This window comes from Miniopterus schreibersii, assembly GCF_964146895.1.
Source record: "Miniopterus schreibersii genome assembly, chromosome: 1".
Taxonomy (NCBI): domain Eukaryota; kingdom Metazoa; phylum Chordata; class Mammalia; order Chiroptera; family Miniopteridae; genus Miniopterus; species Miniopterus schreibersii.
Genome location: NC_138101.1, coordinates 172,780,578 through 172,803,610, shown reverse-complemented (window position 1 = coordinate 172,803,610; position 23,033 = coordinate 172,780,578). Strand labels below are relative to the sequence as shown.

The window sequence follows — 23,033 nt, the reverse complement described above, 5'->3', positions numbered from 1 at the left end:
ATGCCTAGAGAGGACAAACATCTCTATTCTACCTAGAGAAGAGCAAAACTCTGACCCCTGTACTGCCTTGATTCTCAGGCCTGGGCCTGCTCCCTCCCTCCAGTGCTTCTTTTCTAAGGCAAGTTCCTTAAAACTGTGACCAAAAAAACCTCACACCACCTGCCAGTGCTCTCATTTTCATCGAATCAGATCTCCTCAACATTTAGAGATATGTGGTTTCTTGGAATCAAAGAAATAAGGTAGTTAGTTATTAGTATGCATTTCCTTTGCCAATTGCTGTGGTAAAGGCTGGGGACTAACAGGAACAGGAAAATTTAGGGTTTATTCATTTAGAGCAGGGGTGGGGAACCTTTATTTTTTCAAGGGCCATTTGGATATTTATAACATCATTCACTGGCAATACAAAATTATCAACTTAAAAATTAGCTATGAAAAAAGCTCCTAGACTTATTGAATTTTGAGTCCCACCTGCGGTTGCCTTGGCAGGGCCAGACCAAATGATTTCATGGGCTGTATACGGCCCATGGGCCGGACATTCCCTACCCCTGATCTAGACTCACCTTCAAAGGAAAGAGAGTCTACGTGGTTCCATCTGAAGACATCAGTGTCTTATAAGCCATGTGGTGGGAGGCCACTGCCTGCAGGAACTCTCCTATTCTACTAGGACCAACCTATTCCATTAAACGTCTGTTCAGAAAGAGTCACCAGGTGGCCAAAGGGAAGATGAGGCCGTCAGGTCCCCCTTTCTAGGGTTTTTTTCTTTCCTTTCTTAGCCAAAGACCAGGTGACTGATGGCCCTGCCCATCCTTCAGGGAAGTCTCGGGTAAGGATGGCATCTGGTTCTCTAGAAGACTCACTCTTGGCATGGATGAAAAACTTTCTGGGAAAGTGGCAGGAACGGGCATTGGCTAAAGAACAAAGGAAGAGGAATTTTCCAGAGAGAGCCCACCCAAGAACCCAGGGAGCTGGAACTTGGCTTGGCAGGGTCAGTGCTGCATGCTGGATGGAGCCTGCCTCCCTGGCTGGCATGGCCCATCCCACCACTTACCCTGCCCCCCACCAGCTGGGGCTGGGACTCTGCCACAGACCTAATCTGAGGCCTAACGCCACAGTGTGGTGAATTCCTCCTGCTGACTCACAGGAGCGCACAGCAGGGTGAAATTCCATGCTGCAAGATGATACTCCCAACATTTCTCTTAGCACTCAGACTTTCCAGTGGGTTTCCTTGAGCACGGTCTCTCTGTCATCCCAACTGCAGAGGGATGGCTCACTATTTCCACAGTGAGGTGGAAAAGCTCATCGTGGTTATAGAATGCTAACACTGTCCTCGCCTCGGAGAGACCCACGAGGGGACCTACTGAAATGGCAGACTGAACCAGGCCTGACGGGCATCGATTTGGAGCTAAAAGACCCTGGGAGGACTTGGGGGATGTGAATTAGTGGTCAGGGCCAAACGGAGTGTGGACCCTTCCTGCGGGTCTGGCCTTGGGCTCCTGGTTTTTCTTTTTTAAATTGAACTTCAGCTGTAGAGACATATGAGTTCTGTTTGGTTAGAACTGTGTGATGGGTGTGTCTCCATGGTCCCCATTCTGAGGGTATTTAAGTTTGAGACTCTAGGTAAAATATTTAGACATTCAACAATGAAAAAAGTAGCTCCCTCCCTCCTTCCCTCATCTTCCTTTTCTTTAGAACTATGGAATAAAAATAAAAACCACACACACACACACAACTCACTTATGTCCTTCTATATAATTTTCACAACTGGTAATTACTTTTACTTCTTTACACGGTTACACTAGGGAACATGCCTCCTGTAGGCCTTTCGTCATCACTATGAGATCCTCAGGCACAAAGTAGGTGCCAGTGAATATCTGTTGCATGAATAAGTGAATGACTAAGTGGACACATGGTTAAATAGATGAATGTGAACCCATAAAGTTATAAACACAGACAAAGTTATCTACTATAAGTGTATTAAAGTATCATGCAAAGGAAATAAAGCATGGGACTCAAGGGAACGGCCGTTTCCCCAACGTGTCTTTGAAACTAAGATAGTGACTAATGCTGAAGAAAAACATTAAAACATGGTTAGCAATTAAATTTCTAATTCATGGACTAGGGGAGAATAGTCCACGACAGGAAAATGCTTGGAGACTTCTCCTCCTACAGGAGAGGCCCCCTCTCAATTTGTAGAAATATCACTTTTCCTTTGGTTCTGCCATCTCACAGGGGAAAAAAAAAGTTGTAGAATGCAGGTACCTCTTTGTAGGGTGACTGTGCAATGTACCGTTCAAAGTGGGGCTCTGGGAGTGAGCGGGGATGGTAGTCAGGGGACGCGCAGGAGCAGCTGACCTCCCCGGGCACACTAAGACACTGCTCCTCTGAGCCTACTCTCACTTCAAGCAATCTCTTGAATTTCCTCTTTTGTTGAAAGTCTGTGTTCTTTATTGACTCCTTCTGGCCTTGAACTCTTTGGTGAATTTTTATCTTGAGAATTAATTCTTAGAAAGTACAGTATCTAGCTTCTGTGGTAAGCTGTCAGTTCTGGAATTAACTCTTTAAACACAAGTGTGACTCAGGCCACGCTTCCTGGGTTACAGATCAAGTCAGTCGTTGCCCAAGTGCCCCACAAGCTGAGCCTCGACTCTGCCTCTTTCTTTTGGTGCAAACAGAATATGAAACCTTCCCGAGACTGCAGCCAGTCGAACAGAGCACAGCAGCCCCTCAGACAGACTTCAGAGGGAAAGCACTTTTTTACACAGTCACTTCCTTGGGTCCTGTGTCCACAGCACAGAGATGAAACTCAGCCTGCCTGGCCATAAAAGCTTCAGTTTTCCCTTTCTTGCTGCCAGAGCCGACATGCCAAGAAGTGCTGGGAACTGTGATTACACACACTTCATATTTTACATTCTGAAACCCCAAGGAATAAGCTCCGAGAACAGAGTCCTATTTCTTAAGTGGCAGCCGCACAGATACGGCACTCAAGCGGTGTGGAGCAGGGCTGAGGATCGGCATGGGGAGGCCCGAACAAAGCCCTCACAGATTCTGCGGGCCTGTGTACCCTCCTGGCATCTGTGGCGGGCTTTGGCTAACTTTTCTCATTCATTTCTTTTTTAGTTTTTAACTTTCTGAGTTACTCAACCAGATTCTTACGGGAAAAAAAAAAAATCACCACCACACATATAAGTCAGTCATAAGGAAACGCAGTCACCGCCTCTGACAGGTTTGAACCTGTCTGCTCTCAGACCGGGAAACAAAACGCCAGTGTTCTTTAGGCCAAACTGCATCCCCTGCCTGTGTGCCAGTAAAGTCGCCAGCCTGACAGCGTTCAGATTACAGGTTTGCTTTGTCAAAATTTCCCTTCCTGGCTGTAAATTAAGTTGTAAATTCATTTCACTGCCACATGTCTTTTTCTCAATTCTGTTAGGTGTTAAAACAAACAAAACCAAAAAAACCCAGGTCTGCCTTCCTTCCTCCCTCCCTCCCTTCCTTCAAGAATTAACACAAGAGCCTCAAGTACCTCAGGAAGGGCTCATGATGACATGACCTGTTCTTCTACAGGGCAGATTTTGTGACTCACTGTCACCTGCCTTCCTCTATTGCTCATGGTTCCATTTCTTTGTCAAAGCAGTGTTAAAAACCCTCACTAGATGAACTTGGGAGGGGCAGCTTCTCATTGCGGATTTAACTAAGATTGAATACCTTCTCTGGCATAATTTGCAAGATTTGTACTCCCACACATGTTCCTTGTGTTCTCGGAGGACAGGAGCTCACCTATGATTTCCCCTCCTTGCTGGGGTTGGCTCCAGTGCCTTGCAGAGAAGGGGCTTTGAGAAGCTCCTGGGGCAGGACCCAGGCACTTCTGCACCAACACTGGCCCCATGCAGCCAGGGTAGACGTGTGTGCTGCTGCTGCTCTGTAATCTAGCTATAAATAACGACTGATGCAACTGCTCTATATGAGAGCTGGAAATAAATTTCTCCTTGTAGCTATGTAACTGCAACTAACTTTCATAAGCCTGTTACACGATCTGAACAAATCTGCAGTTTCTCCAACAAGGGCCGGATTCTTGGCTGGTTTGCAGCCTCGCCCACAGACCATTCTCAGGAAAGAAAGGAAGGCTCAGCGGCTACCTTTCTACAGGAGCTTACAGCTGGTCTTTCTAAAGGCTTAGGAAACCCTCTGTTCTTCAAGGGTAACCGATACCCTTGTTTTTCAGTGGGAAACAAATTCAAACACAGAGCTTGTGTATGCATAAACCATTTCTTAAAGGACAGATAAGAAACCAGTAACTGGTTGCCTTGGGAAACAGGAATTGGGAAGTTGGTGCTACCTTTCACTATAACCTTTTTATAACAGCTAAGCATTTCTCTTTTTACCATATGTATGGATTAACTCATCTAATGAAATTACACTGACATTGCTCTTTAGTCAATAAACAACACCATGTTTACATCCATCTGCAGATCACTTCTCTCTCCCAGTGTATTCCCCTCAGATAAGCACTGGCTCAGGTGCTAGAAATAAAACAGAAATGAAGAGCAGAAATAAGGAATATTGCTATCCCTTGTGCTAGAAGTTGAGGAATATAAAAAGAAAATGGTTACAAAAAGCAGAGCTCAGGATGACAAGCCCTAGTATAGTCCCGACAGAGAGGAAAAGTGTGAGTCCTTGCTTTTCAGTCTGAAGTCTCTGCCCCTCCCAGCTCCCCCTCCCACCAGCCGAGGTCTCCCCTCTGCCCATCCCCCGCTCCTTTCACTTACTGTTTTAAAATTTGTTCTCAGAAATCACTAAAGTAATACATTGTTACCACAATAACATTTTGTTTGTTTGTTCACAACTTTCTCCTTGCACATGTCTACATTTTCTTTTTTACAAAAAATGGGGGGGCACTAAAATGAGCATGCACATATTCCACTCTTTAACTTCTCTCCCCCCCACTTATTTATCTGTCAGAGACAAACCACCCAGGTCAATAAGTGGAGCTCGAACTCATTTTTCTTCTCAAAGTTGCGTAGTATTCCGTAGGAGTATCCACAATTTACTCAGCCCTTTCCCTAGTGATTCTGTGCACCTTCTAAATGAAGTCACTGTTCCAGTTTCTTCCCTGGACCACTTTTCTTCTCTATACCCGATCATGTGTCTGGAGCTTTACCTGATACCAGATGCGGGAATAAATAAGCCACATGAATTCAATTCTCACAGTAATCCCGTGGGATAGGTAGCACTGCTGTCCCCATGTTGAAGAACGGGAAACCGAGACTTAGAGAAATTAAAGAGTTCAGCCAGTATCACAGAGCAAGTGCACTGTGGGGTAAGTTTTAAATCCAAATTTGATTCCAAAGCCTCTCTTGACTGTAAGTCAACGCCGCCTCATTTTCACCCTGCTGTGCAGTCCACCCGGAGTCTGCGGTCCAAGGTTAGCTCGGCATTTACAGCTCTGAGACGGGTCATTTGACCAGGGTTCCTCACAGGCCCCTCTAACGCGAGGGTGCGAGTCCTCATTTCCCTCACCCCACCGTGCTCATCCTGTGCCTCATCTTCGGCAAGTCACCTGGAGCACAGCACTGGCTGACCCGAGTAAAAGTATTCACCTTCTAGGGGGACCACGGACAGAGTTCCCTAGCTCTGGGTTCACCACCTTCTCCATTTTCATGTGTACACAGAGGCTGGCGCTAGATTCACAAACATAGGTAGGGGTTTAATTCCTCTGAGATCTACACCAAAGGAAACTCGGAACACCCTATTTTGAGATCACGCCAACAATTGTCATCACGCCTGCTACCCTATATTCAGCACCAACAAAATTCAGTTAAAGCCCAAGTCTTATCTGGGAGAGGTAACCTGAGCTACTAACAGCACAATTCATATTAGTTTTGTTACCAGTTAAGAAACTTCTAATTTTAAAAGAGAAGAAGAATGTAACAAGTCAACTGGTTATCAATCCAAGAATCTAAAATGAAAAGTTACACAGATGGATTATGATTGCTCAGAAATCAGTGATTGCAGTGAACAGCCAGAATGAACAATACCACGCTATAGTATTTCCTTCTTTGACAGGTACACTAGATTGCCAGATTGCCTTCAAGTATCGGAAGGGCATTCTTGTAGATTTGTGTTTTCCAGATTTGTGTTTACCCCTTAAGGGTGGTCCAGAACTAGTGAATGGAAGATTCTGGGAGACAGTTTGACTCAATACAAAGGAGAAATTCTAATAATCATAGATGCCTCACAGTGGAGGTAACAAGTTCCTTTCTGCTTGGGCGTGTTTAAGTATAAGGTAAAATGACCATTGAGCAGGTGGTTAGGTATTCATGCTTTGAATGAGACGGGTATATAACTTTGAACTCCCTTCCAACCCTGAGACTTTAGTGGGACATGGGACAGGTAAGTTTTGATCCAATGATCAAGAATGGTATGGAACAGTGATTTTGTAGGGCAGAGAGCAGGTTTGGATGGGGATTCTGGAGGCTGGAGGAGCAGTGCCAAGGAAGGAAGGAGAAATGAAAGGCCATGCAGTCAGACTGCCGCCTTCCCATGTGTGCACCATGCACAGTTCTCTGGAACCAAATCCCTCAATGAGGTAATTGTCCAGCCTGTGGGGCAGTTGCCTGTCAGGTTTCACTCTTTGCAACCAATCCTAGAAATTCATCAAAGTCTGAGCATTTCTGCCAAATGGTAACAGGGTGTTTATACCAAGTTATATATCTTTGGAAGTTCACTGATAAGTAAAATCTGGCATTTGCAAGACAGTGGAAAAAATTTCACCTTCAGACACATACTGCAGACTACATATCAAAAGGCAAACTATAAAACCACCCTCCACTTAGCTACTTCTCCTCCCATGCTTACATACTGGGATCCAGGAGAAGGATCTGGTCTCAGCACCCCTGAAACATGGCTCCTAGATGAACATGCATGGCTCAGTGAGCTAAGAGGATGACAAGCCTTCATCAAATCCTGAGCTATTCTCTCAAATCAGTCCACTGTGTGTTCAGCTCCAGCAGGTACTGGTCTCCTTAGAGATGAAATAATTTCCAGGTAGATTTTGCACTATCAAGCTAAGTAGTTACGAAGCAGCTTGCTTAATGTAACAGACCACATTAAAAAACTGAATACATGTATAAATGAATGACTATAAAGGATTGAACGTTTGCATTCAATCCTATGTTGAAATTCCCTCAAATTCCTACGTTGAAACCCTGATTACCCCCCCATGTGATCATATTTGGAGATACAGCCTTTGGGATACAGCAACTGGGGTTAAATGAGGTCATGAGTTTGGGCCTTCCATGATGGGATCAGTGCTCTTTATAAGAAGAGACACTAGAGAGCTTGCTTGTCTCTCTCTAGCCAGCCATGTGAGGACACAGGGAGAAGGCAGCTGTCTGCAAGCCAGGAAGAGAGCCCCCACTAGAAACCAATTGGCTGGCACCTTGATCTTGGATTCCCAGCCTCCAGAATTGTGAGAAAAAAATTTCTGTTGTTTAAGTCAATCAGCCTATGGTATTTGCTGGGCAGCCTGAGTGAACCAAGACGATGACTTTAGGACTTCTAGAGAAGCCTGAAGGTCAAGGCTTGCAGGTTACCTATTTTTGAAGTTATCATGTAGAAAAATTCAACATGGTATATTGGGGCATATTCAATATCACATATGAGATCTCTTTTGAAAATAACATTTTTAATTATTAGAAAGGCAATATTTTTCAAGAAAATATTTAAAAACATTAAAAATAAAATAAAAATCACCTACGTTACCTCAGACACTTAGACGTTGACATGATGGCATTTACCCTCCTGGAACTATTTTTCCTACAAAAAGGTGAACTGAACTAAGACAACGGGGCCTTCTTTTTGGGTGGTTTCTCCTGACCACAGCCACCATTTGCACACTTGCAGTCACCTTAAAGGACCCCATCCTCTTATGCTCACAAGGACATTACTGAGAAATGATTTTACTTTCAGGATCCTAATGTGATATTCACACCCTATCATATCCAGATAGAATCAGCACTGGTTGCCTATGGGGGGAGGGGCATGGGGTCAGGGATTAACTGAAAGGAGCACCAGGAAACTTTGTGGGATGATGGAAATGTTCAATATATTATTTGGAGTGTTGGTTCCATATTGTCTATACTTGTCAAAATGTATCAAATTATACACAAGATCTATAGGGGAAAGTGATCTGGAAAGATAACACCAATACCCATCATCAGAACATGTGCTCTGATCTATTTTTCCAAAGAATGTTCAAAAAGTAAACATTACTAAGCATGTACCACAAGACCAGGTCCCAACAAAGGTTCACATGCACCCCTATTTAATTCTAATAACTACCCTCGGGTGTGCATTTCAAGGATCTTCATTTTATCAATGAAGAAACTGAGGCTTGAAGGAGTTAAGGAACTGACTCAAAATTCCACAGCTGGGAAGTGGCAGGCCAAGCCTGGACTCCAAGTCCCTCGAGCCCTGGAGAAAATGTTGTAATACATTCATGCCTTTGACTCAGCAGTAATACCTCCAGCAATCTGTTGTAGGGAAAGAATCAAAGACTGATCCAAATGGTTGTGTACAAGGATATGAACACATCATCATTAATAATAGAAAATCAACTTAAATGTACTATAAATTAAGTACGTCCATACAGATAGACCACTCTGTATCAGTTAATATTAGGCTGAAACAGAGTGTAAGTGACTTTCAAGGTAGGAGAAATGGTAAAGAAAAAAAATTAGGCTAAAAAAATATACAGTATGACTTCAACTTTGCTTCTTTTAAAGAATACATTTAAAAACTTTAAGGAAATATAGCTGAAGAAAAATTATTATCTTTCAGTGGCAGGACTGTAAGTTATTTCATTTTTACTTTTTATATTTTACATTGCAACACTTACTATAGGGTTACTTTTATAATTAGAGAATAATTTTATTTTAAAAATGAACAAGGGAAAATTGCTCTTACTAATGAAAATATACCCAAAGAAATTATATATACACATTTTTATGACAAGATTATTTCTGTACAGCCCAGTTTGAAGATATAGCCCCTGAATAACTTCGGGTGTTAATATTATTCAATAACTTACACATAACTGTAGAAAAGTGAAATCACAGTCATATGTGCAAAACATACATGTGGGTTTAAGGAACTTACAAAGCAATGCCCAGTTTATAAAAGGGTCTTGAGGAAGTTACTACCTTTTCTTAGCAGAAAGGCATAGAAATTGGAATAGGTCACTGTTGTGAAGTCCTCTGATTACAGCGGACAGATCTAATGCAACTCGGAGAGGGATTAGCATCACTTTAGGCAAAAAAGTACACAACTTTAAATCTGCTGCCAATGCTATGAACCTACGTTATCCAGGGTGGCAATGTGGCAGAAGAACCACGGCAGAGACCACTGTTTTTCAAACCCAAGTACCGTGTGGCTCCTTTTAAAGAACATTTGAAGAAATATTCACAATGAGTCACTTCCTATGAAACACCTCTCATTTGAGAATTACAGTCACAAGGAAGAAATTATGTCTTAACAGTTGATGAAAGAATGATTAATATTATCATCAAAATAAACATCTAAAATTTAAAAATTCTTGAAGAATTAGAACTATCATTTGAAAAATGCTATTATGGATGCTCAAACATTTCTTTTTTTTTTTTAGTAGATCAGAAAAAATTCTCAAAATGCTCCCACTGATTAAAAAAAAAAAAAAAAGCACTACTTGAATTCTGAGCAAACCATGGGTTTGGACCAGTATAATGCTGGGGATAGCCTGTGGCACAGGCCAGTGACAGTGCTGTGGAGAGCGAAGATGGGCACATCATCTAGATTGAGGTTGGGGGTCAGGGGAGTAAGGAAAGTTCCCCAGGGAGGTGACAGCTAAACTGAGACAGCACAGATTAACGGGAATTAGCTTGACAAAGAGGAGGAAAGGTTCCTGGGCCAAGGGAAAAGTATGTGCAATGTCCTGTAGATTGAGGGAACCGAGGTAGGGCTGCAGACTTCCGTGACCTTGAACAAGTCATTTACTTGCCAGCCTCAAGCTTTCTTATCTGTAAAGTAAGGACAACACCACTGACCTTGGAGAGACTTCATAAGAAGTTAAAAGTAAACAGATAAAAACTCCTTCCAGAGGCCTTTATCCTGAGGACTCCGTGGTCGGGCCGAGTGGCTGTTACTCCACGTGGCAGGATGGAGGCGGGGGAGCCGGGATCAGCTCCTCTGCTCTGCCGGGCACCTGCTCCTCCCGCTCTCCCCCAGGCCCTGACCCTATGGAGCACCCTCCCTCCTGAAGGCTTGTCCCCGTTGCTCCTCTGGCATCGGTTCTCTCCCCCAGATCCGCACTAGAGCCGCTTCCTCGGGCCCTGAGGTCTCTGCTCACCTGCTCAGGTTTCCCGCATGGGAGCCGCCTTTCTCAGTCCTGTATGAACTATCACAGCCATTCCCCCGAGCTTTCTCCCCGCACACAGCTCTTTCTCCACAGAAGCCGTCACCCCAACATCCAATACACTTACCTTTGGTCTGTCTGACGACCTGCATAAAGCTTAAGCTCCCAGAGGCTAAGAGTTTTGTCTTATTTCCTGTGTAGAACAGTGCCTGGCACACAGTAGGTGCTCAACACGCATTTGTTAGAGGGATGAACACGCACCCCAGCTGGAGGGCAGGGCCGTTCTCTATCCTTTTATTGCCTCACAGCCTGACACAAGCTTTGTTTGCACCGAGTAGACATTTCACAATTAAATTACTTTTACAAATGGCAGTGTTTGTCTGATACCAGGATCAACTGACTGTATTTTCATTGCTTAGCAAACAAATCTAAGATTGTGTTTAACTATAATGAAGCGATAGGTTGCTTGGTCAGTTTGGTGTGGAGAAGAGCAAAATGGATGGTCTGATTTCATTAGCTGTGAAATCCTTGACCACATTTATCAATTAGTTGCAAATAAGCACAGCCTTTGTTGATGCAAAAGGTCAAACACCGATAAGGTTGCCCGCATAACAAACAAAGTACAGGGAAACAGTCCCAGTGTTCCACGGCTGGGATATCTTTCTGCTACTAATCTGGGTCCTTTGAGAAACTGCATTACTGGGACTAAGCTACCAGGATAGTCACCCCAACAATGGTCTGAAAATGTGCCTGAATCTCCCTTAAATGAAAACCAAAAATTTACCAGAAATGGTGAACTCAAAGTGAGTTCAACTCCTTCCCCCAAACATTAGAGACACAGCTGAAATTTAAACAAAATGCAAGTGTGGTCTTCAAGTCTTACAGTCTGTCCCGTATGCAGCAGGTCTTCCTAAGAAAACTATCTTAAGGATTTATGATAAGTACATGGTAAGCATATTAATTACATATAATTTCAAGATATTGCTAACATGCCAAGAAAGTGGTTTGATTTGAAAGAAAAGCATCATCAGACTTAGTTTACTGTAAACAGTTGGTCTTCAAGGGTTGGTTTTACCAGCTAGAAATCCAATTTCTGTGAAAATTCCCTATTCCTGAGGAAGTATCTTGAGAATAATTTCAGCTCAAGCCTACTCTGTAAAGAAAACCCAAATCAGCTGCTAGGATGCAAAGAATAGTATCTCATACTGACCTGGCGTGATTCAAAGGGCTTTCACATTCTCACCTCCTTCTGATTTGAGCTTCACTAAGACCTGACAAGGAAGCCGTGGCAACAATGCCCCCAAAGGACAGATGGCAAACGGGCTCAGAGCATAGCAGCCAGCCCACGTCCCAGGACCAGCAGGAAGCAGAGCTGGGTCTAGCACATAGGTCTGCTGAAAACCATAGCATTCTTTTAGTTGAAAGGACACACAGGGGTGGGTTTACAGTTGTAATACAAATAACAAATACAATAATTAATAAATAATAATACAACAATAAACTCTGTTCCATGTACTCACAGCTGTAAACTTACTTTTGTCCACCCCTGTATGTCGACTCTTAAACTTACTTTAAAATGAGTGATCTTTTTCTATTCTTTTATAGCATTCTATTTTAAGTGGAATTGCACTTTGGGACACAACTCTAAATGATGCAGTATATCAAGTTTTTGTTTTGTTTTGTTTTGTTTTGAACCCTGGAGCCAAACGTAGGCAGATTTCTAACGGGGGCTGGTTCTCTAGGGCTCTGTCCTTCGCTCACTATTCCATTTAATACACTCTTGTTGGTTAATCTCACCCAGCCCTGTGATATGAACTAACAGCTATGCCCTGGTTACTTCCAAATATTTAGTTCCAGCCCATTCTCTTCACTGGGCTCCAGTCTCATAGCCGCCTGTCCACTGAGCATCACTGTGTGTCTCGGTACCTGACATACATTACGCCTCCAAATCTCATTGCCTTTTTCTTCTACCTAGATTTCTTCCTGGGCTCATACTCTCTTTTAGCGAATGGTACCTTATTGATTATCCATTGAACCTTCTAGCTTAACTCCTAGGAATGATCCCAGGTTTTTCTTCACCCCCTGGACCCACCCAGCCACTGTCTGTTCTACTTGCTAGGATCCATCTTAGGCTACGTGGCCATCCGCTGTGCTCCCGTGACACCCTGGGCATGCTCCAATCTTAGAACCCATTTGCCATTACTTACTCATGGGCCACCTCTCCCACCCCACAGAAAGAGCCTCAAAGGGTAGACACCACGTCTACTTGTTTTGTATCTGTCCCTCCCAACACAAGGGGAAGCTCCGTGAATGTTCTGAGTGCAACTGCATTTTCTTCACTGAAAGGGAGTGAACAGTATCAAATGCCTCCAGGTGTCCTGATTAGCTCTCCATGTCTGCAGGAAGCTGAAGATTAAAACAAAATTTTCTAACAGTGACTTTTTTTTTCTCCTGGAGGTGGAAAACAAATTATAAGTGAGCCATCCTAAGAGGACATACATTCTGAGAAGCAATTTACTGTCTAAATGTTTCTGACTTGAATTCCCTCATCTGTAAAGGAGAACGTGGCACTTGGAGGGTGCGGCTGACTCTAATATTTTATAATTCCATTGTTGAAAATAAACACATAGAACTGGACACAAGAAACTCACTGTGAATGGCTGGCTCCCCTAGGGATTGGCAACATGACCAGCCTGACCTAACTTTTAAATAAATTATTTACAAGGTTTGCCTAATAAAATCTTGAAACCATCAAATAACAGTGAAATCTCGGGGATAAAGAAATGATCACTGTGGGAAGATATGCTTCCTAGTCTCCAATTACACTAGCCTTCCTCAAAGGCCTTGGCCTTGCCATGCTTCCTCCTGACACTGGGCATCTGTGTGTGCTCTTGCTCACCCTGAATGCGCTTTCCTTCCCTCTTCACTAGTTGCTCAGCGCCAGAGCCACGGCCAGATGAGCTCTCCCTGTCAGAGGCTCTCACGCACTGCAGTGCATTCCTCCTCTTTCCAGCGGGAATGTCCTGTTAGTGTGATTGTTGGACTGATGACTTTGTCCCTCACTAGACCGTGCTCTCCACAAGGGAGCAGTTTTGTGTTTGCTCATCATGTCCCTCTCCTTGGCTGAGAGTTGATGCTCAATAAATGTTTGTAAAAAAATCTCCAAAGGTTGAGTGAGGGAGGAGAAAGGTGGCCAATGAGTCTCATGGGGGGGGGGGGGGGAAGGCAGCTGCGCTACTCAGCTGGAAAGCCTCTGAGCTGTGCCTCACATCCTTGAAAAAGCATCTTAGGAGTCAAGGACTGAAGTCACTTTCTGGTGACAGTGGAGGAACAGACACGGGATGAGGCCATCATGTGGCAGAGCAAGAATGACAGGCTAAGAAGAAGGGAGACAGGCCCTGGCTGGTGTGGCTCCGTCGGTTAGAAGGTCGTCCCATGCACCAGAGGGTGGTGGGTTCGATCCCCAGTCAGGGCACGTGCGGCAGGCAGCCGATCGGCGTTTCTCTCTCACATCCATGTCTGTCCCTCCCTCCCTCCTTCCTTCCCTCCTTCCTTCCCTCCTTCCTTCCCTCCCTCCCTCCCTCTTCTAAAAAAAAAAAAAAAGAAGGGAGACAGGAATATGACTAAAAAGTTCAGCGTTCCAGTAACAATCTGGGTAAGGGCTCACAGTCAAAATCCGATGTGAAAATGAGTGAGGTGCTGAGAACCCCACGGCTAGCACATCATCTCTGTCATATGAGAATAACAAACGACAATTTGTAGCTGTCTTTGCAGCAAGCAGGTCAAGAGCAGACCCACTTCTGGGAGCAGAAGGCCTGATGTTCTCAGACGGCAAAGGGAAAACCAAACTCTTAAATTTGACGTTCACCTTCATCTAAAAAAAAGACTTTTCTCACTAGAATGAATAGAACAAATGGAATTAAATTCCAATAGAGGCAAGGTAACAGTTGGAGTCCAAAATTCCAGGCTCACGCAAAGGACATTTGGAGACTCTGAAAGTCTGCCGGTAAGAAATAGGAGTAAGAGAGATGCCAGCAGATGGGAATCAGAAAGATGTTGCCACAGTTCTCGAGAGGGGGAGAGAAAGATATCAGAGAGCAACGACGCAAGCATGTGATATTCATCACTGACCCAACACGCAAACTGATTTGGATACAGATGACTTGTGAATTCTTAGGCACGAAAGCAATGCTCACAGAGGCTGCCTCACAGTGGGCTCTCCCAGCAAAGCTATGCTCAGCTAATTTCAGAACACACAGGTATCTGGACTCAGCAAGCACCTGATGGTCCCTTATGATATCCATGATAAACAAGAGTCAGATTATATCAGAGACTGGTATGTTCACACAGATCCAACAGTTGTGTTCAGAGCCTAGCTTAACATAACCTATCTTGGAGGGATACTGCTAATCTTCTCAAATTCTGAATTTAAAAAATGTCAGATTAGGTGGAGATTGTTTTCTCGATTAGAAGAGATTTCAAAGGTGGTTTTCTTTAAAAGCACTGTGCTACATAAGTATACGGTACAAGATAATATGTCCGGTCTAGTAGTCAGCGTCTGTGGGCCAGTTCCACGTCGAGAAATTGAGAGCAAATTCCCACAGTCAGCACCTGGAGCTTGTGGATGGAAAAGGGGTAACAGGCTAAAGCTGACAAGCTCAAGAGAAGCCACATGGAGGGCCCTACAAACTCAGAGACCGAAAGTAACCACAGAGAATGGTCTGAACATAAAAATTCCTAATGAAAAGCCGATGAAGATCATGGCAGGTAGTCACACTCTAGGCCTGTAGCTTTCTTGACAAAGGTCAATCTCTACCTTAAGTCAGTCTATTATCTTTTTGCATCCAAGATAACATACCTTTGGGAGGTCAGTCTCCTTTTCCAGACCCCTCAGGGTACACCCACCACACCAGAGCACCAGACCACAGAGCCCCTCATGGTTGTCTTGTTCCTGGAACACCATCTCTATGTGCTGTGAATGCTCATTGTTAACTATGCTATACTCGCCAATGTGAAAGTACACGTCCCTCCATTTTATTGTTTATCTGATCCCAGAGATGTCCCGGCTTTGCTTTCTCCTGCCTTCCTAATCTACCGCCAGTGGATTTCATCCAACCCTCCTTACTCTCCTCCTCTTATCTTAATCTATAAAATAAACTGTAAAACTGCCATTCCCTGGAGCAGTTCCTCAACCCATTGAAATTGTGCTTCCCCATAATTGTCAGTCTGGCTCAAATAAAGTTATAAACATCTCTACAAGCTTTAGGATTAAATATTGATTATCATGTACCCGAGAAGCGAGCATGCCAAGAACTGCCTAAGGCACAAAGTGGTCAGACTCATGAGTTGAAAATTATGTGTTGAAATGCTCTGTGCATTCAAGTGTAATGCGATGAGGAAGAATGAAACCAACTGCGCTCATCTAGAGCGTCTTCCCCACTTGACAAATCTGAGATACATCTACCCTTTGTCCACAATAGCAAGTCCAATGTGTGCTGGCTGGCGTCAGGGGTTCGGGTTGAAATGTCAGTGATGGCTCAGTTCCCCGTGAATACAGCTCATGAAACATGAGCCCATCGCTGGAGGGCAGGTACATGGGATGCATGCCCCTTTATCTCCCTAACTTTTCTGCAGGGTTGGACTCTGGAAAAAAGTCAATGCCCATGTAAGATTATTCATGAGCACTATCTGGGCTCCCAATCAGCCAACAAGCCCAGGACCAAGGGATGAATAGTCTTTTTTTCCCTTAGCAAGGTGACTCATTAACTGCTGACTTCCAGCCTTCTCCTTGATCTCTGCCCACGGCAGGCTCCAGACCTTCCAACTTAAGCTCATGGGGCAGACCTTTCTCTTGACGTATCTCCTGGGAACTAGGCTTCTGTTCCTTCATGAAATGCAAGTGAACAAACACATTTGAGAACTGGGGTCAGAACCAAGGGGAAAAGCACAGAAATGTAACTGGCCTGTCTCCTCTCTTATAGGCACGGTCGGCTAAGAGAGAGAAGAAAGTCATGTTAAAGGGAGCCTAACATGTTACCTTCGAAAGTCCTGCTGGACAATAGCTTGCAGATGGTACCATCTTTTAATTTACTGGAAAATAAACACTGTCAACCCCTCCCCCCAAACCTTCCTATTAAACAAACATCAACTCTATTTGGATAGGTCAGAGACACCATCCAGAGATATCATTAATGCTCTGATCATTTAATCCTGGGACATGTATGGTAAACGAGGCTGTCTGGTGCCCCCACGTTTCTCACTGTGCTTTCTGGATCAAATTCGCACCCTCTGTGACACCAATGTGCCCTTTACTGTGTGGAAACTCCAAGGACTTGGCTTTCAAAGGCTTATCGTTAAGACTCCACTCTCAGGCCAGTACCCTGAATGGAATTCAACTGTCCTGTGACATAAATCCACAGGACGAAAACAGCATTTGCATCTATCTTAATGAAATGTGCTACCTTCAAAGTCAACCAGGGCAGTTAGAACCTGCGCATGGGGTTCAAGACAAAGAGTAAATTAAAATACATTCTCAGAACTGAACCACAGGTACCAAGAACTGAAATAAAGCTTCTCAGGATGTGGGCTGACACCGCTTCACCAGAAACCATGTCAAGTTAGTGCCCATCCCCTACACTGCGAGACACGAAATGTGTAGATGCAGAGGTGGGCATATCCCACACAGGAAAGCAAGCCTGCGGCCTCACAGCGAGGCGACACGGCGTTTAAGTGAAGCCCCCGAGTATTCAAGGAAACGAATTTAGGCCTTACAGCTTTTCCCCACTGCTGTGATCTAAATGTTTGTGTCCACCCCCCAAATTCATATATTGAAATTCACCCCCAAAGATGGTGGTATTAGGAGGTTGGCCTTTGAGGGGTGCTTAGGTCATGAGGGTGGGGATCTCATAAATAGAATTAGTGCCCTTATAGAAGAGGCTCCAGAGAGATCCCTAGCCCCTTCTGCCATGTGAGGACACAGCAAAAAGAACTGCTGTCACCAGATACCGAATCAAGGCTGGCACCTTGATCTCAGACTTTCAGCCTCCAGAACTGTGCGAAGTAAATTGTTTATAAGCCACCCAGTCTGTGGTATTTTCTTATAGCAGCCCGAATGGGCTAAGATACCCGCTCTGCCTCATTTTCATGAATGAAAGCTGCCTGATCACCAGAAGGGACATAAGAAGCCATGTGTTAGTGGTACTGGAAGTACGTAATTCTCTCCTGAGGGGACAGTGTAGCCCAGGGCTTAAAAACATAGTTCGAATTCTGGCTTCACTACCAGTTAGTGGTCTGGTTATGAAGCCTTTTTTAGGCATAGTCATTCATCTAAACAACACGAATAATAGTACTGTTATATAATAAGTTAGGAAGACCCAGGGGGAAAGGCAGGGATGGTGCTGAGCCTGTATCAATTGCTCAGTTTAGCTCCTGTTGCCATTGTTATTCTTACTTTGGTTTACAACAGAATTCCCCTCTAGTAGGGAAGTTACTGTTCCTAAAAATTAAATATGGGGAAGGCTCTCTCTGGGGTAGACAGAGCAGAGATGGATGGAGAAGCCACAGACTGGAGCACAAAAATGAGCTCAGGCCCAGAGTCCGACACCAGCACCAGGGAGGACCCTGAACTCCCTCCGCCATCAGAGGTTGTGTCAGCGACTACTGCCAACCCTGCGCTGGGCAGGACGCTGAGACAGGGCAAGTCCGTGGGAGAGCCTCCAGGAGAACATGGTGCCTGGTTAGGAAAGCTCCCCGCCGGGCCTGTCTAACGTAGCCTGGGGTAGCTCCCGACCCAAGAACGAGCAGAGATTCCCGGGGACCTTCGAGGGTGAGTCCCTGAGGTCGCGCAGCCCGGCTCCAACTCTGCACCCTCCGCCACTTCACAGCGGGCGTGGGGACACCCAGCCGAGGCTTCCGCACCCGGCCCGAGATGGACTAGAGCGCATTTCTGTGCAGGGCCTGTGCTCCTCCTTCGCTTCCCACGTCTCTCCTGCATCGCCCGCCATCCTGCTGCAACCTTACCAGTCTCCCTCCTCCTTTCTATTCTGACTCTTGGGGTATTTGAGACGATTCCCTGTAGTTAAAGTCTCTTACACTTTGATAATGATGTCAGTTCTGTCATGAGCTCGCAAAAGGAATAGCACATAGCAAGGCTAACGAATAGCAAAGTTCAATCAGAAAATTCTTGATGTCGAAATTCACGCTCCTACTATGAGAGAGAGAACTTTTCTCAAAAGACAGCAAAAACTGCATCTCAAGAGGAAATAAGAGTACACATGGCAACAAAGTTATAATTTGATTTAAAGAGTAGGATGAAGGTGGCAGCAGGGAAAACAGGAAAATTGAAGAGTAACAATTGCCCGACACCCACGATTACATTTCCCACCTTACCTAACCTTCTGTCTGACTAAAGTTTCATTTGATTCTCCTTGAGCTCTACCAACATCAACCAGATTTCAAGCCCTTTCCATGTATTATGACCACAGGGTTGTACGTCGTGAAATGGAGCCAATATTTGGGAGGAGGCTCCAAATAAGAAATATCATCAAGCAGGACGTTGCCCAGCGATAGTTCACCTCCTAGAGTCTTGACTGGTGAGCCGCCACCTTATCTGACTATGATTCTAGTTATAGCAACTCAGGGCAATAGTAATCCTCACTCATCTGTTTAGGCATGGATTTTAAAAATGCAATGAATCGTTTCTAACATTAAAACAGAAAAAAAAAAGAGAGCGCGCAACAATGTGTTCCGCACCTTGCAGGATTTGGCTATAACAGGCCCTTAGCAAACCCCAGCTGAGCAAACACATGGACAGTCTCTTCTCAGCCTCTCAAGCCTATTTTCCGAATACCACGTGGACGCAAGTTTTACTTTGCAGGAATGTTGATCACTACATTATATATTCTAATGGTTGCTCAAACCTTTGTGAGTTGAATTCCCCAAAGATTTCAACATCATGAGAAATGGAAGGCCGGATTAAGCCAGGAGAGGGAACAGGTTATGAATTACGGGAGGAGTTGCAAGCAACCAGAACTCACCTGTAGATGATGCCCTTCTCGTGTAGGAACATGAGCGCCGAAATGATTTCTGCCGCATAGAAACGAGCTCGTGCTTCATCAAAGCGGCGAGACTTCTGAATGTGGAACATCAAGTCGCCTCCGTTTACAAACTCCATCACAAAGAACAGCCGGTCCTGGGTACAAGCACAAGAGAGCACCCAGTCAGCATCGGGTTACCTTGGGCAGCTGCCTGGGGAGAAGAGGCTGTCAGGTGGAGGAACTCAAGGAAGCATCCTGGCAGGGGGTCCGGGCAAAGCAGGGTGGCTCTGCTGGCGTTAGATCTCTGGGAGGAGGTAGGGAGTACTACCTGGATCTCCTTTAAGGAATTCCACACAGCCTTGAATTTCTACATTAAGTAAAAAGCAGAGAAGGCATCGGAAGTCTTTGGGTCTAGTTCTAACTCCGCACCTCAAATGCCATGTAACCTTGAGCTTTATTTTTTTAGACCTTCAGCATTAGTAAAGTGAGGACACTGATGCTAGCCCTACCCAAATCGTAGGGTTTTATAAGCTGGAAGAGAGCTACATGCCTTTCTCCTGGAACATGCAGGGTTAATCACAGGAAGTAAGGGACATCTAATAATGCTATAGCCATCACGCCTGGGCAGGGAACAACCACAGAAAAACGAACACGCTTTGGCCAAATCAGCCAACAGCCATCTAATGACAGCCTCAAAGTAGCCCCAACATCTGAAATATCATTCAGTCCATAAGAAGATTCCTGAGCTGGGAGTGGGAAGGTCAAGACAAGGAGATGCTGTCTCTCCTGGAAGGAGCTCTCAACCCAGCAGGTGAAAAGGGCTCTTTAAACAGTGACTGATACTGTGTACTAAGTGCTGTGCAGTGTTGTGAATCAGGTGCTGGGGAATTAGGAGTGCTCGACGAAGAAATGCTTCAGTCTCAATTAGAAAGTGATGTCTCTGAGACTGACAGTGTTAAATGCTTTGTTTCAGCAACCTCAAAATCCATGGATTTCCTCCCACTAACATTCGCGAGTCCCAGGTCAGCTGGGTGTTAAATTAGGTGCTGGGAACCCAACAGAGTAAACAGGCGAAAAATAGACACAGCCTCTACCCATACAGAGTATGGTGAGGGAGATACACATTACTTAAAAAGAAAAAAACAAACCCAAAAGTCATGTAAACAAGCATATTTACAAATTCTGGTAAATCCTGTGGAGGAAAAGTGGAGGAAGCCATGAGATCCAGTCATCTGCCCAGGGTCAGGGGAGGTCTCTCTGAGCAAGTGGCATATAACTAAGACCCGCAGGACGAGTGCCATCAGGGCTGGTGATGAGCCTTCTCTGAGGTAGGAGGGAGGGTGGGATGTCATTTTGTAAGGAAATTGGTATTTTACCAATTCACAGAGGATGTGTACACAAAGAACCCATCTTTATTTGTGGTTTTAAATGTCACCAGCTTTGCTCCAAGTGTTACAGCTGAGCTGTAAGCAAAGACTGTGTGTGTTCTCGCTTGCTCACCTATTCGTCACTGGTTTAATCAGGCCCATCTGGATCAGAAGACACTACAACTTATCACCTCCCAGTCCTGATTTTAAGACGTTAATTATTAGGGGGAAAAAAAATCCCCTGTATCTATGAAAAGTCTCTCTCTGTTCAGGACAAGCAAGAATTTAAAAGTGAGAGGGAATAACAGGATCCACACCCACAAAAACAAAACCCAAACAACAACAACTTTTAAGGTTGGCCAATATAAGCCAACAGGAAACTAAATACAGCAAGCTGTCTAACGAAGGGCCTCGGTTTACATGGGGATGAGGCGGAGTTGAGTGGGAGGAGCGTGGGAGAGCAATGGAGATCGGAATTCGCTACATGGGAAGGGCTCAGGTGGGATGAGCAGGTTAGCGGAGGGGTGGAGGGTAAGTATTGCGACTGAGACACGTCTCGCTGCACCTTCACTGGCAGTTGCTATGCTGATGTTGTGTTCATTTGGAGGGGTGGCCAAGGCTGAGGGGAGCGGGGTGAAGATGACCCGGGTGCTAAAGTCACCCTGAACCACCCCATGGCGTTTTTGTTAACCAGCCTGTTGGCTTTCGTTCTGGCTGTGACTGGCAGTCATGTGAATTCCAATACCTGACTACTGGACCGGGGTCAGTAGGTAAGTGGCTATTGTGGAAGTCAGTATACTTGCCTAGAGTTGCTAAGGCAGCAGGCATAAAAAAGGTGAGGGTGTTCCAAGGGAAATTTAATTCATTTTTAGTTCCCCCTAAGTCAATTCTCCTATCTCAAGTTTGAAAAGCCAGACCCTGGGCTAAACTCCAGAGCTGGGGAGAGGAAATAGTGCCTTTTAATCAGGCTCCTACTCCTGTCTCAGACTCCACCCCCAGCCCTGGAGGCAGATCTCAGATAATGGGCGTTGGGTGGGGGGGGTAGATAGGCTTGTGTACCTGTGATGCACAGCAAGCTCATATGCTTCAGAACTGTGGAAATATGGATTTCTTTTGGCTCAGTGTCATTTCTAACCTCCTGTCTGGTGCCACCCAGAACAGTGGGTACAACTCACAGCATCACAGCCCACGGGCCACATGAACTCCAAGCAAGCAGAAAGTGGAAACAAGCCAGCCGAGATATATTTAACAAAAAGCAATGGTCCATCCCATCAAAGACCTAAAATAGTGTCACAAGGTAGAAACATAAAAACATGTTTATCACCTAGCCAAACGTTTTTGCTGTGTGGAAACCCTCTGTTTACACATACTTCTCTTACTTAAAAAGTCTGCTGCAGAGGCCGTTAAATTCAGCAGCAATTTCTCCGACATTTCTTTTGCAGAGGAGATAAATTACAAAAATCTCCAGCTTTTTGCAAAGACAACCCACTCATCGTTGGGCAATAGCGATGAGTGAGGTGAGCAAGGGGCCACTATCAGAAATGCAATGTCATTAAGCATGTCCTGGGGAGAGGCTTGTAGAAAGCGTTCGATAAACAGGAGTGGCTGCTGTTGCTGCTGGTGACTGTGATGATGAAGATGTTTCAGTTAAAAAAATATCATAAATGTGAATAATCTTAGTTATAGCTAAGGTATGCACAGAAAGGACAAAAAAAACCCCTAGATAATGACAGAAGTCAGCTTTCGGTTATTGGATCTGGAATGACATTTATTTCTTCTTTATTCTTTTCAGTACCTCTGAAGGTTTCTATAATAAGTGTGAATTACTTTTATAATTAGAAACAAACCGAAGTCACATGGATTTCCTCCATATTTTTCTAATTTGCATCTGGAAGATGAACACTGGGACACTGAAAAGGTGGTGTGAGCCTGCGTTAGAGAGCAGGACTAGGCAGGGAGGGAAGGGAAGCAGCTACAGGAGGAGCGGCCTTCACTCCTTGCTAGCCACTACTGGGCCACTATTAACCACCACCTCCCTTAGCGGTCCCGAAGTTACCCGGCCATCAGATTTGTTGGAATGACATTCAAAGTGAGACTGAACTGGCTCCGGTTTGTTCCCAGGGCTCCACTGGGAGTATGGGGTCTGAGTTCTGTCTACAGGCTCACTGAGGCTTTCAGAGATCTTTAAAGCTTCCTTTAAGGTTCTCAACAAGAAGGGATATTTTCTAAGCACACACTATGCTGGGC

General features: G+C 44.8%; 1 protein-coding gene across 1 annotated transcript in view; it reads right to left on the bottom strand.

Annotated features, from left to right (window-relative positions):
• The window catches only part of PRKCH (protein kinase C eta), a 199,801-nt gene that overhangs the window by 38,958 nt on the left and 137,810 nt on the right, over positions 1–23,033 (bottom strand). The window contains exon 10 of the mRNA XM_081161696.1: positions 19,420–19,574. Within this exon, the coding sequence (XP_081017822.1) occupies positions 19,420–19,574 (155 nt within the window). The remainder of the gene's footprint in view (positions 1–19,419; positions 19,575–23,033) is intronic.